This window comes from Chelonus insularis, unplaced genomic scaffold (assembly GCF_013357705.1).
Source record: "Chelonus insularis isolate UGA/USDA-ARS -01 unplaced genomic scaffold, ASM1335770v1 contig_533_pilon, whole genome shotgun sequence".
Classification (NCBI taxonomy): Eukaryota; Metazoa; Arthropoda; class Insecta; order Hymenoptera; family Braconidae; genus Chelonus; species Chelonus insularis.
Genome location: NW_023276629.1, coordinates 63,360 through 77,703, shown reverse-complemented (window position 1 = coordinate 77,703; position 14,344 = coordinate 63,360). Strand labels below are relative to the sequence as shown.

Below are 14,344 nucleotides of genomic sequence, written 5' to 3'. Positions count from 1 at the left end.
ATTGAAAGGGTGTAGGGTTAAAATTTTTCTATCTTCTAACAATTTTAGTAAACCAAATTAGATATTTCTAAGTAAATTCAATTTTGGCAGGATAATAAAATTTTTTCTCAGTGTACGATTGTAGATAAGTAATGTATGGAAGAGGGTAAAAAATGCGATTCTGTATTATCATCCTTATTGGCGCGGATAAAAAGTTTGAACAGTTTATAGGTAGCGATTGAGAGCGAATTAGGCAAAACAGAGAAAATAGTAAACAAGACAGTGAGGTAGGGATTTAGATACAGAAATAGATATAAAAATTGAGAGCAATGATATAACGTGATAGAAGAGCGAAGGTCAGGTCGAATTACAAGGGCTGTGAGCGATAGAACAGTCGTAAAAATATAGTAATAAAAAGTATATATACTCAGACGAAAGTAGAGTAAAAAGTTTGAGAGTAAACGAGCGATTGAGAGACGTTACCTAAGTCCCGGCCCCAGGAGCGTTGCTGCTGCCCCACTAGATCATATATTATAACAATTTATCGTCACTGCCATATTAAGGTGTCAGTAATTATTATTTATCTTTAGTGTACGTTGACATTCAGTGAAAAGAAAAACATTAAGGGACAATTATATTTGAGTTAAAAAAAAAATATGTCGGAGACATTGGCAAAATAAAGCAGACAACACTTTTAGATTCTTTTACGATTCCTCCGTTGATTGCTTAATTATTTATTTTGCAAGTCACATGAAAATTTTTCTCCTCCTTATCCAATTATTTTGAAAATTCAATTCTTCATATTTAGGTTAAACTTTCACGTGAACATATAAAATTTATATTTTCTATGTAAAATTTTTCTAATAAAAATAAACTAAAGATTTTTAGAATATAACAGCCCCATTTGATGAGATTAAATTTACAGATCAATCGAGTTTTTGAAATCAACTAAATCTGGGTAGATCTAATTAGATTTAAGCAAATCAAATTGAATAAGAATCACGATGTCAAACATTAAATCTGATAATGAGTGGGTTTAATGCGATTTGATTTATCTCTGGATCAAATTTAAATGCACTGGATTAGATCTTATCAATCATCTTCAAATTGAATAAAATCTCATCCTAAGAAGATGAAATAAAAAAACAATTGACCGAAATTTAACTAGTAATGAATAGTCTTATTCAAGAAACAATTATGCTCACATGTGTTATTAGATCAACATTGACCTTGTAAGATTTTAAAACTAGAAGGCTAAATTGGATCTACCTAAAAAATTTTAAAGATTCTAACGTTACTTAGAAAAATACAATGTCTCACCGTGTGAGTTCATTCCAATAATTTCTCAATAAAAAAATATTTATAGAAAATTAGTATATTTTTAGACATTTTTTAAATTCTAAATTTATGAAGAAATAAAATTAAATAAACTTAAACCTATCTTTTACAATTTAGTTTTAAATACGAGTAAAAACAGATCACTTTTGTATGAAGATAAGAATGAAATAATTTATAATTAATTAATTATAATATTTTCTATTTTGGTGGCTTAAATTTTTGACATGTGACTCACATAATAACTTGTTATGTTACAATTTGACGTACCAAGTGTTAAGTAGTAATTATAAAAGCTATAGATTTTAATTAGTAGAAATTAATGTATTAAAAAAAGGTTATTAATAAATAATTTCAGTTGAAGTAACTTACAGTTTTTGCATTTGCACTTCTTGATGAGCGTTTCATCTTTGATGTCTTCGTGGCATGCTTTGCAGTAAAACCATGCTCTGAAAGTATTTTATTAATCAGATATAAGAACTAATTTCAAAGACAATCAACTAGATGACAATTCAATTTCATACCGTTTAACTTCATCAGCTGATTGAGCAATGAAAAATCCCTGAGTATTAGCTGTAATCTTGGCACCTCGTGGATTTATCGAAATTTTGCTGTCTGCACCACCTTCTCCCTTGATTTCAATAGCCAAAAGTAGAAGCTTCAATTTCGTGAAGCATAATCTACCAAAAATTCATATATTAGATGCTGGACATAAAATAGTATTTTTGATTATTTTGTTTCATGAAGATTTAATAAAAAGTTTATTTGAAGTTTTGTGTCTGTAAAGAGTTTGAATATCCAAAATTAAAAATGAAATATGAAAAATAGAATTTCCAAATCTAAATAGAAAAATACTCATTCTTAGATTTTACTAAAAATTCTACTATAATAACTCGAGCATAAAAAATATAAAAATAATAAAATAATAATAAATGAGTTTAAGGAAATATTCAAATTAGTTTTCAAAATTATTGATATTGATGATGTACTGATACTTCAAAATTTAACCAATTAAAAAGAATTTTTTGTAGAAATTTATTTACTAGCTACCTAGCTTTTATAGTTTTTATTTATTTTGTACATGAACGCTGATAAATTTTTATCTAGAATATTTATAAATATAATTTTATTACAACCAATAAATAATCTATTAATTATTAAAATTTACTTCTTTATTGTTTTTGTATAATTGAAATAATAATTGTTGATTAATCATTACCAAGATAATAATCATTACGATAATTACATAATGTTTGTGGAATTAATTAAAAGTAATACTATAGCTTTTTTTTTAAAGAAAAAACGACAATTGAAAAAAATGAAATTAAAATATTAAACAAATTGGAGTACTTTTTATGCTCGAGAGAAATTGGAAAATTACTCAACTTTCAAAGAAATATACCTACTTTACAAAGGAGATAATTTTTCTATAACAAATACAATAATCTTGATATTATTCTTGAGAATAAATATTATAGCAATAGTTAATAAAAATTAATTCATAAATTTGCTGAAGATACTAATAAAATCAATTCTTTTATTGAAAATTATGTCCTTTGAGAGATCAAACTTTTTATTTATAATCAATAGATCAATAGTTTAATTTTCGAATGTACGTTAAATTCTGTATAATTATATTTCAAATCTTGATAACTAGATTTAACATTATATAAACGATAAATTATGCAACTTTTTATCATAAGCAAAATAAGATATCTGTATTTAATGAAATGAAGCCATTTTTAAATGATATTACATCGATACACATTGATTGATTGGCACATTTGAACCATTTCTGAGAAGCAATATTAGTGAGGTTTTTATGAGGCACAAATTAAGAATCCGCATTGATCTTTAAGCATATCCAACAAGAATTTCTAGTTGGGCTAAACTTCAGAACTTGAGAGTTTTCTCATTTGTTACAATTAAAAACTTCATTGTCCTTTGAGTAATTTTCGAGTATTGTTGGTTTATTTAACAATTACAATTAATAATATTCTTTCATCGATGCTTGAACTTATTATGATTTATTGAAAAATTAGTGTATATCGATGAAAACCTTATGGCTTTATTGAATACTGATACCTTATTTAAACATCTGTGCAGTAGTTGATATATCATTAATTAGTTATTAACATGCTGGCTCACAGATTTTCATTTGCATGGAAAAAATTCTTCCAATACACAAATAGTTATAACAGTTCAGGCAGTAAAATCGGAATGAAAGAAAAATTAATTTTGTTATAAACACTATAATGACAGAAGATTAAAAGTGAGATGTTCCCTTCGTAAGAAAAATAGAAAAAAGTAATAAAAATGATTAAGATATGATAAATATTCTCTATTTTGTATCTTCATATAACACAACATTAATAATGCATTGAAAAATTATTGAGTAATATTACCTAATAATTTTTGAATGTATTATCAATATTGTGTTCAGCACTGTTTTTTACTTTATGTTTTTGTTTAGTTTATTTAAACACTTTTTTTATAATAGATACTACGGTTTGTCTTTACTGCCATATTTTTTATTTCAATTTTTACAGTAAAAATGTTTAAAAATTTTTTCCATGTAGAAGCACTTTTCAAATAATAATTAATCGGAAACGTAAAAACCAACATAGACAAATAAAAAAGAGAAAGAGAGAGAAAGTCAAATATGTAGATACAGAAAATAGGAGAGAGAGAGAGAGAGAGAGAGAGAGAGAAAACATGCCTGATAGTTTGAAGCATTATATTGTATTACATTACTACAAAATAGCACTGGTGTCAAAGCAAACATCCACATACATTACCATAGTGCAAACATCATATATCATTCCGTACAATGTTGAGGGTGAATAATTAATTAGAATTAACCCTCTAACAGCGTACCACATCATTAGAAATACATGTTTACATTTTGGGTATGATATCTTTTATGTTTCTTGTTTTACACTTTTATTTATAAAATGCATTACTCAGTAATTATTAAAAAGATATTTTGAAAATAGTAAGTAAATAATTCATTAGTATTTAATGAGTATTCTCATATTAATATTCCCGGTTTTGTGTGTGTAAGTCATGTATTTCTATAATAATAACAGATCAAATGAATACGCGGATACAAGGTTAATTTTTTCAAATCCGCCGCGTAAAAGGACAGTAAATTTAGAAGATTAAATAGATCAAGCTGATACAGCGATTAACACAGAAACAATTGTTATTTTAAAATCAGTAAGATGTTTCGTGTGGGATGTTGCAAATCTTATTTTAATTAGGGCTCTTAAAAATTATGTCTAAAAAAATCTTTCGTTATCTATCTTCCCTAACATAATGTCTACTTATGATGTTTTTCAGCAAGAAGCACAAATGAACACAATACCACATGATGATTCATAAACGTCTCCGACTTCATCTTTATTCTACTCCGAAAAAATGGTAAAAATATCTTATTCCGGTCCCTATAATTTCCTTAGGGTTTTTTTTTTAAACTATTTAGTCATTGGAGATATTTTCCAAGTCTGAAAAAATTGTAGATAAAAAATTGATTTCGAAAAACAAAATTGCATTTTAAACAACTCTTCCAGATGATTCATCGGTAAAAGTTGTTTGAAAAAATTAAAAAAAATTCTCAATAATGGCTATTGTAATATCTTTAATTAGTTTATTAATTACTAAAAAATTAAATTAGTCTAAGAAAGTATTTAGTGCAAAACTGTTCTCAAAGAAATGAAATTTCTAGGGTATAATTTTTAATTCTCTAATAAGTGTGAAGTTATCAATAGATGAGAAATTTTGTTCCTGAAAATTTATAATCTATATGTTTGTATCACATAACGTTCGTCTGTGCTTCTCACTGGAAAATATCAAATGTCCGATTAAAGTTCTGTGATATAATTGATGTATTCTTAAACTAAAAGATAAAACTAAGATTTGCCTATTCCACAATTTCAGAATGTATGACTATTAAGTAAATAGAAGACTGGAAAATTTATTTATCTTAGTTATTCAACATTGATGAATTTTCGAGTCTGCTTCAATAATTACTTCATAAAAGTGAATTATACTAAAATTGGTTTCATTTCGACAATTAACATTATAATTCAGAGTGTGTAATGTAATTCAGACAGCAAAAAGTTTTTATGATTATAACAAAAAAATTTATGGGAAAAAGTTGAAAAAAAGATAAGAAAAATAAGCTTAAGTAAATATATGGTGATAAGATAGAAACGTAGAGGGAGGATAATGATATATGACTCAGATCATAAAGCAAGAATAAGATGGAATAAGATTAGAAAAACTGAATAAAAAGAACATGGGGTTATTAGAAAAAAGAGCATCAGAATAGAAATGAAACGAACAGAATGACAATGTTCGATTTTCTGGTCAAAGTTATAAGGGGGAAAATCACTAGTCACTTCAATGAAGATATTGTTATAACTATCAGTTTGAAATCAGATAATAATTATTCAATACAATTTTCGTTCATAATGTTACGGAAAACAATGATGCGTAGAAGGAAACACATTTCTTTCGCATCCGAATACTTAACATTTTCACAGTTGAGATTAAATAAATTTTGAAACTATTCAACAATGAGCTACGTAATTAATTTGTAAATATGACTATTCTGCTCGAACAATAATCAAATGGGTAACATTTTTATTCATTATCCTTTCAGAATTTTTTTATATTAATACAATAATATTAAGTATTAATCATTTTTTAGATGTTTCAATAATAATTATTTGCTTAAAAACTAACTTAATTTATCATTTTGAATTTCAGATAAGAATATATGAACTTCTTAAAAAAAATCGAAGCCAAATGAGGCATCCAGAAAATAAGTTACTTCAAAATATGTATGGCTACAATTAAGAAGAAATTCTTGAATAATTAAAAAGATAATCAAACAACATTTATATTTGCAAATTATATATTTTTGTTAAATTAGAATTTAATGGTGATTTTAATAATATTTTAAAAAGCACAATATGATTTGTTTTTAGTGTTGACATCAGAAAAAGAACTCTGTCTATTTATTTACTATTTTGATTAAATATTTATTTCGGGGCGGAATATATTTTCAACGAGGTAACCAAAATTATGAGATTTTACTCTGATAAAAGTACATCGTAATAGTTACGAATACCTATTTAAAAATTCCAAAACGTTTATTCATAAATAAAAGTGTCTTCTTTAGGCTGTAGATTTTTTAATTTATTCTTTATGATTCCAGAATCTAGATAAATTTTACTAATGACGTAGATCATATCTAATAATAATTTACGTAGAATAAAAATCATTTCTTTTTTTTCACTTACTTTTATGTGCTTTCCACTTCGTAGTAAAACTGATATGCATTTACTGTTAAATACTCATAACATAAAAAAATTGAAAAAAAAAGTAACACACGAAAAAAAAAAAATACGTGCAAGTATTGAAAAATCTTGAAAAATTTCTACACATAAATGCACGTCATTAAAATTGCATAGGAATTTTAGAATGCTAGTTTATTTGATAAATTTTAGATGTAAAAATTTAGGTACACGAAGAGTTTAAGAGAAAAAGTTATTTACTTAATTCTTCATGTTACAATAAAAACCTCTTTATTTCAACTATTTTCTATGTAACGCAGTTTTTTATTTTTATTGTTTAGTTTTCTAATATTTATTTATATAAAAATTGTTTTCAAGTTTATAACAATTAAAGTTGTAAATGCTTTATGAAGAACTTCATTGTGTAACTACTATGGTGTAAAATCCACGTGCAGAAATTATGTAACGAAAGAAGCTTCTTAAAATCATTTTACACGGCACTTCTTGAGGTATCTAATTAAAATTTTCAAGTATTATTTTAAAATTCCAATCATTAAAAAGATTCCAGCATGAAAAAAAAAGTAAGAGACCTAGTGGTCGACTACAAACTAGTACGTGATCATCCTATGAATTTTGTATCAGACACCCGATATATAGGTATCTAAAATATATATACACTGTAAATTTTAGTATTTTATTTTAAAATATTAGAAGTGTTTTAATATGACGTCACCCATTTGATTAACATTGTCTCGATTTTAAAACTTTTTTAAGTGTCTTGAAGTTGAGACAATGTTAGTCAAATGGGTGACGTTATATTAAAACACTTCTAATACTTTAAAATAAAACACTAAAATTTACAGTGTAAGTAATCAGGTACTGATCCATAATCAACTATTGAGTCTCCTACCTTGTATTAATTAGAAAAATAAATACCCAAGAAAATTTTCATTTTATACGAAATTATTTACATAATTCTACAATGTTTTATTTTTTTATTTTGCTAAAAAAATGTTCTATTCGTCCTGAAGTATTTTCGTTTTTATAGTTTCAAATATAAACTTTCAAGATTTCTTGATTATTTTAAAACGATTTTTGATTTTTATTGTTGCTATCATCGCACTAATGTCCATGCAAGAACCTCTTTAAATTTAACAAAATTCAAAATAGCAATCACAAGCCGGTTAATCTACGATGTGCTAACAGTTTCCTTTAAAAAGAATCTACGTAATGAGTGACACTCAAAAATTTCAAATAACACTACACTACATAGAATAGAAAAGAAGAAGAAAATAGAAAGACAAATGTGGAAGTTATAAACTAATTTATTTTTTTAAATAGAAATAACAAAATAAATGTAAAAATTTTAATAAACGTAACAATGCTTCAATTTATGCTATGAGAGTTCTATTAAAAGAAATATAATAAAGATAAGAAAGGCCGTGTGTGTAGTGAATAGATCGAGAAAACATGTTCTTTTTTATATAAAAGTAAAAAATAAATAAGTGTTATGTGAATTTAAATAAGAAGAAATAAGAAAATAAAGAAAGTAATGGGTACAATTTGCATGTGTGATAGCCGTTTTTTAGCGAGAACTTACTCGCTAGCTTGGGGAAAAGTCATCCCTGTAAAGGACGGGGAGAGGGTTTCCGTGTACATCTCGCAGCCTGTGCCTTGCAGGTAATCATTCTGCCATGCCTGAGTATCCGGAGACTGAAACACCAACCAACCAACGCTATTTCATCACTTTATTTTAACTTTACCAACCGTATTCACCATGTTTAAATATGTATTATTTATGTAGCTTATCAATTCATATGCTCTAAAATATAAGATCTGTAAATGCATTTAAGAATGTATTATCCATTAATTATAAAATGATTCAGATTATCCTGATTATATTGAAAGAACTTTCGAATATAAACTACTCCTCATTAACTAATTCAATGAATTCGGTTGTGTACAAAATCATCAATAATTCAAAAGCTAAAACAAATTGATCGATTTGTGCTGATCACTCATGTCTACTACACGCCTGACAGATAATTCCGTTAACAGTCGCTAAGAGGTAAGCGCCAATTACTTTTTCGTAAGGTCAGAGAAGAGAGACCAGCATAGAAGCCCAATGCTGTGTTAAAAATCCGGACGAAGTTTCGGTCAACATGTCGGTATTTTGGGTCAACATGTCGGTAATCTCAGGTCACAACATGAAAGTTTCTGTAAACCCATTGAGCGATGGCGCTGTAACGGTTTATTTCAGCCACGCCCCTTAATCTAAGAGAAAAAAAAGATAAGATTTGTGTTCTCTTTTACTCTCATTACAAGAATCTTAAGCCAGTTTATTTTCAAGCACAAATTTTTAAATAGAAACGGTCTAAAACCAATCTGATATTCTTGTAACAGCTCAGAGGTAACACGCTCGACTACTGAAACGTAGGTTTTGTGGTCAAGCCTATCAATGTTATTTTTTCTTTTTTTTTTTTTTATTTAATTAATTGTAATGATGAATTTTTTTAAGACAAATTTTATACGCAATCATATTAAAGGAGAGTAAAAAATGATGTACGACTGGAGCAATTTTTTTATAACAAATAACGATGTTTATAAGGAAAAGAAAAGAAAATTTAATTATGCATGATGATAATGAGTCAAAGGCTTCGATAATGATATTTATAATTTTAATAATATATTTTTAAAAAAATAATATTTAATAATATAACAACATTTTTTTAAAGAATATTAGGACGAAATGTAAGAAAATAAAGTATTTTTCGATAAGTAAAATAGATTGCAAATCTGATATTTGATTTGGTACATAAAACCCATCGGTGCAAAGCAATTAGAAAATAAATAAATTATAATAAATTAAATGATTTAAATCTTAAAATCCACTTGAAATTGTATGAACTTGCAAATCTAGTGTAATAAATACAATATCCAAGAAGTAATCATATTATATACTATCAAATTTTATGACCTATGGAACGCGCTAAATTTTTAGAATCAAAAATGATTTTCAAATCAGCAATGTGACATTATCAATAGATTCCCATATTTCAGAAATATTGGCTTCTTTTATTCACTCGTCGATTCCGTAATCAAAATATTGAGAAACGTGTTAAAAGTGACTAAAATGATAATCAAATGGATATCATATTTAACACGTTTAAATGCGTAACAAAAATGCACTTGGATCTACAGTGTACATATTTTTGATTCGTCATTAGACTTCTTTGTGTACTTTTTTCAAGGAGTAATACAAATAACTAATTTATTAATTTTCTGTTAGGAAGTTATTGTCATAGAATCGATTTTTTGAAATTTAAAATTCTGTGATATTTCGTCTGTTCATTAACAAATTATATGCATATGTGTTTGAGAGTGCCTATATGTATATATATATACGTTTGTATGTCAGCTTTTTTCGTTGACGATATTGTAAAAACGTATACTAACATTGAGTTTGAACCAATTTCATTTAAAAGTTTAGGCTATGAAAACAATCTGAAATGGCGTTACAAATAATTTCAAATATATTTCATCTATTGTTAAAAAATTAGAATATTATCAACAAAATGTTGAAAATAACTACACTGCAAATCTAAAATTCCGCTACATATGTTTGAAATTTACACAGATAATGTAATACGTTATAGAGAACTACAGTAATTTTGTAGACACTTTTTACATACACATAATTAATTGATCAAATAAGCGCGCCGAAGGCGCGCGAAATTCGGTCATAATTATATGAAGAGCCTCGTGCGAAGAGATGACATACCATGTCGTTATCTCTATACACGATAGAGGGCACAACTTTAGAGTAAAAAATCTCTTAAGTTCCCCTTCCTACACCTACCTATCCCTAGACTATACCCACAAGACCTCATATCTTTAGAGAAGTGCTAATTAATAAAAATTTGTGACTTCTTTGGAATAGATGAAAGGGTTTGGGAAGAAGGAAAATCATCTGAATGATTTTCAGGGTGGGAAAGTAATCTCTTTAAACGAGGCTCTTCATATAACTATGGCCGAATTTCGCGCGCCTTCGGCGCGCTTATTTGATCAATTAATTATATTTCGAGCCTCGTTCTCAAGATTACATACCATGTAGTGGTTTAGAGAAAATGTTACAAATTTTTAGCTTACTATTAACTTTTATTATAAAAAATTTTTAATCAACTTCTGTTACAAATAAACAACCTTTATATGATACTCAACTAATCTATTTTGTACAAGAAAAAACTGCTTTAGCGAAGCTCTGATTATCCGTCGAAATAGGTCTATTATAGACCTCAGCAAACATCTGAGAGTCTTCAGACCAGCCTGCTATCTTTTTTATAGTTTCTAAATTAATTCCTTTAGCATTTGCTGCTGATGTTGCAGCATGTCTAACTGAATGACCTGAAAAATGCTTGTGTCTATTCCACTATCTAATAGTACTGTCTTAATCAATTTACTAATTGTCTGAACAGAGGCTTGTCTAATTGGACTCTCAGTACTGATGAATTATTTCTTAGTATTTCCTCTGACATCCTTAGTCTTCTCTATGTACTTTAATTATGTAGAAGCCACGCAAATTTCTGAGTTTTGCCTAAAAAAAGGTGTACAAAGAAGCGGTTGGTACCTTTTAGGAGCCGAAGTTTTTATCCTTTCTGTAATTTTAATTACCAGAGCTTTCTCTGTCTGCCTAATATTATGCCACTCAATATTTGCTGATGTCTGAACCCTGTGAGCAGTGCATAAGGCTATCAGCATTACTGTCTTCTTAGTTAACTTTTTTAAGGACAACTTCAATGGATATAACGTAGCTAAATACTTTAGAACTTGAGAAACGTCCCATGTGAACAAATACTTTGGGGCTGATGGTTTTAATTTGAATACACCCTTCATAAATCTGGAAATTAACCTATCTTCTCCTATTTTATTTACTGTAATTAGGGAGATTGCTGACCTATATGAATTCAGGGTACCATAAGAAGTTCCGTTTTCAAATCTTTAATTTAAGAATAGCAAGACCTGCGCGTTGGAAGGAGTATACATATTAATCCTTCTCTCCTAACGAAATTCGGACCAAAGTATTAATGCTGACTGGTATTGTTTCAGCGTAGCCTCCGATAGTAAAGCCACTAGTAGCTCTGTGACTTTTTGTGGTACACCCCTCTGTTTAAAGGCCTGCCTGATAATCTTCCTACCATTAGTTCCAATGTATCTGCTCTCGGGTGATGCTCTCTCTACAATTAGATAGTAATAAATTAAGATTCGAATGGAAAATTATTGCATCCTCGATTAACAACTCCTGAAACATCGGATACCAGGGCTGATTTGGCCAGTTAGGCACCACTACTAAACCTTCTGCTCTATCTTTCTTGATTTTTACCAGAACCTTTGAAATAATGGCAAAAGGTGGAAAAGCGTAACAATTATAAATAGACCAACTTATAGTGAATGCATCTATCTCTAATGTCTTGGGGTACGGAAATCTTGAACAATAAACTAAACATCTTTTATTTTTAGAAGTAGCAAAAAGATATATTCGGTCTACCATATCTGTACACGATTTCCTTGAAAGCCCTCACTGACAATTCCTACTCAGTGTCATTATTAGTTAGTCTGGATAAAGAGTCTGCCTCTGTATTATCCCACGAGGGTATATAAGATGCAAAGAAAAAAATTTGTCTCCTTTCTGACCATTGCCATGTGTCCGCGGCCAATTCGTTAAACTTCATATATCTAGTTTCACCCATCTTGTTAACGTACGAAATTGCTGTAGTGTTATCAATTCGAAGCAAGATATGGCAATCTTGTAAATGATTAGCTAATAATTTTAATGCAATCTTTACCGGGTATAATTCTTTTAAATTTATATGCCACTTCTTTTGGTGAGATCTTTAAACTCCAGACATACTTTGAATTCAATTCGTTGCTTCCCAACCTGAGTTTGAAGCATCTGTAAAAATTGTCATAACAAAATCCTTTGTTGTCATGTTACTTCTACTCGAAATTATACTATTTCGCCACCAATCCAAATCAGCCCATAAATATTCCGGTATCTCAAAGGAGGCATCGAAGTTGGTTTCATTACTATTAAGAGCTAATATTTTCTTTTTCTCTAAAAGTTTTGTATATAGCCAACCATATTCAATTGCAGGGCAGGCTACTATTAGGCTACCGATTAGTTGCGAGAAATCTCTAATTGTATGTTTCTAGTTCCAAATCCATTAATCAATTTAATTAATCTTTCTTTCTTATCTGCCGTAAGCTCTACCGAAAGAGTCTCTAAATTCAAGATAAAACCCAAGTGTTTGTAAGAATATGATGGATATGACTGAAGAATGACCTATTTGTCTAAGAACTTTGACGATCGGCTTTATTTTTTGTAAATACAAAGGGACTAGTACTTAGTCCAAATACTAAACATGTAAACTGGTACAACTTATCCTCAAATCTCAAAAACTTTCTACAACTTTTATGTACTGAAATTAGATAATATAAAATGACCAGAAAAAATTAAATTTTTAGCCATCCTAAAATCTTCCATCTTAAAATGGTCTGTCAAAATGAACTCATTCAGTTGTTTCAAGTTTAGTATAAATCTAAATAAACCATTTGGTTTTGGAACTAGAAAAATGTGGATAAAAATTGACCTTGCTCGGGTTCACATAGTTCAATTGCCCCTTTAATTGACAGTAACCCAATAGCATCCTGAAATCTTTTCCTTTCATTCTCTGGAATATTTACGCGCAGCAGTGATTTCTGTATAACCTCTTTACAAAATTTGATTTTATAACCTCTAATACAATCAAGTACAAATTTGTCGCTTGTTATTGAGCACCATGCTTCTATAAAATGACTTAGTCTTCCTGCAACTTGACCTACTTCTGAACCTATCTGTTCCCGCCTTTGTAGTTCTTCTTCCGTCGATTTTGTTGGTCAGATCTCGACTGTTGATATCTTGGAAACGAGGTACCCATCTGCTGAGTTCTGAATCTTAATACTAGATACCCGTTTAAATTTCTCGAGTTGGACGTTCCAGGTTTTACTCTCACATCCTTCACTAATTTTTCTATTGCTTGCACATTCTTTATTTTGGTGACTAGATCTTAACCAAATAGAAACTTATCCGCTTTAGCTATATCAAGAATGTCTCGAGTAGATTTATTAAAACCTGGGGTTATTGTCTTCTTTCTTGATACCGACTTTTTATAGTAAGTATATGAGAGAATTTTACCCGCTTCAGATAAATATTCTAGTAAGTTTGGATCCACGCTCTCAGTTTCTGACATAACCAAAGATGTGGCTATGCCAATCGCCCTTAAAGCTGACCCGACTAAATTTTGGGTTTTCATACGAAAATAATCCCTTTTCTTAGCCGATTCTGATAATCGAATGCTTACCGCCTCATTGATGACCGGGGCATCACTTGCATACTTTTACAGCAATTCTTTTAAATCCTCTTTTAGAACGCCATTTTCCACCCAAAACTTTCATCATGACAATAATGCTGGGTGTAATTCTATCTTTTAAACTTTAGAAGCTAATGGATCCTTTCCTAGAATCAATTTGAATTCTTCACTCAAAATCTCATCTCCAATTATTATTGGATTTCCCGGATTGTTCTCCATGTCACCTAAACGGGAGGAAGAAAAGAGGAAGGTGAAAACATTACCTGTTATGCGAATCATATTCATTTATATATATCTACATATATGAGACGTTCGGCCGCT

The 14,344-nt window shown here is 28.8% G+C and overlaps 1 protein-coding gene across 1 annotated transcript in view; it reads right to left on the bottom strand.

Annotated features, from left to right (window-relative positions):
• The window catches only part of LOC118070154 (calcium-activated potassium channel slowpoke-like), a 104,488-nt gene that overhangs the window by 37,002 nt on the left and 53,142 nt on the right, over nucleotides 1-14,344 (bottom strand). The window contains exons 10-11 of the mRNA XM_035088586.1: nucleotides 1,839-1,994; nucleotides 1,687-1,763 (exon numbers count right to left, since the gene is read on the bottom strand). Coding sequence (XP_034944477.1) covers nucleotides 1,687-1,763; nucleotides 1,839-1,994 — 233 coding nt within the window. The remainder of the gene's footprint in view (nucleotides 1-1,686; nucleotides 1,764-1,838; nucleotides 1,995-14,344) is intronic.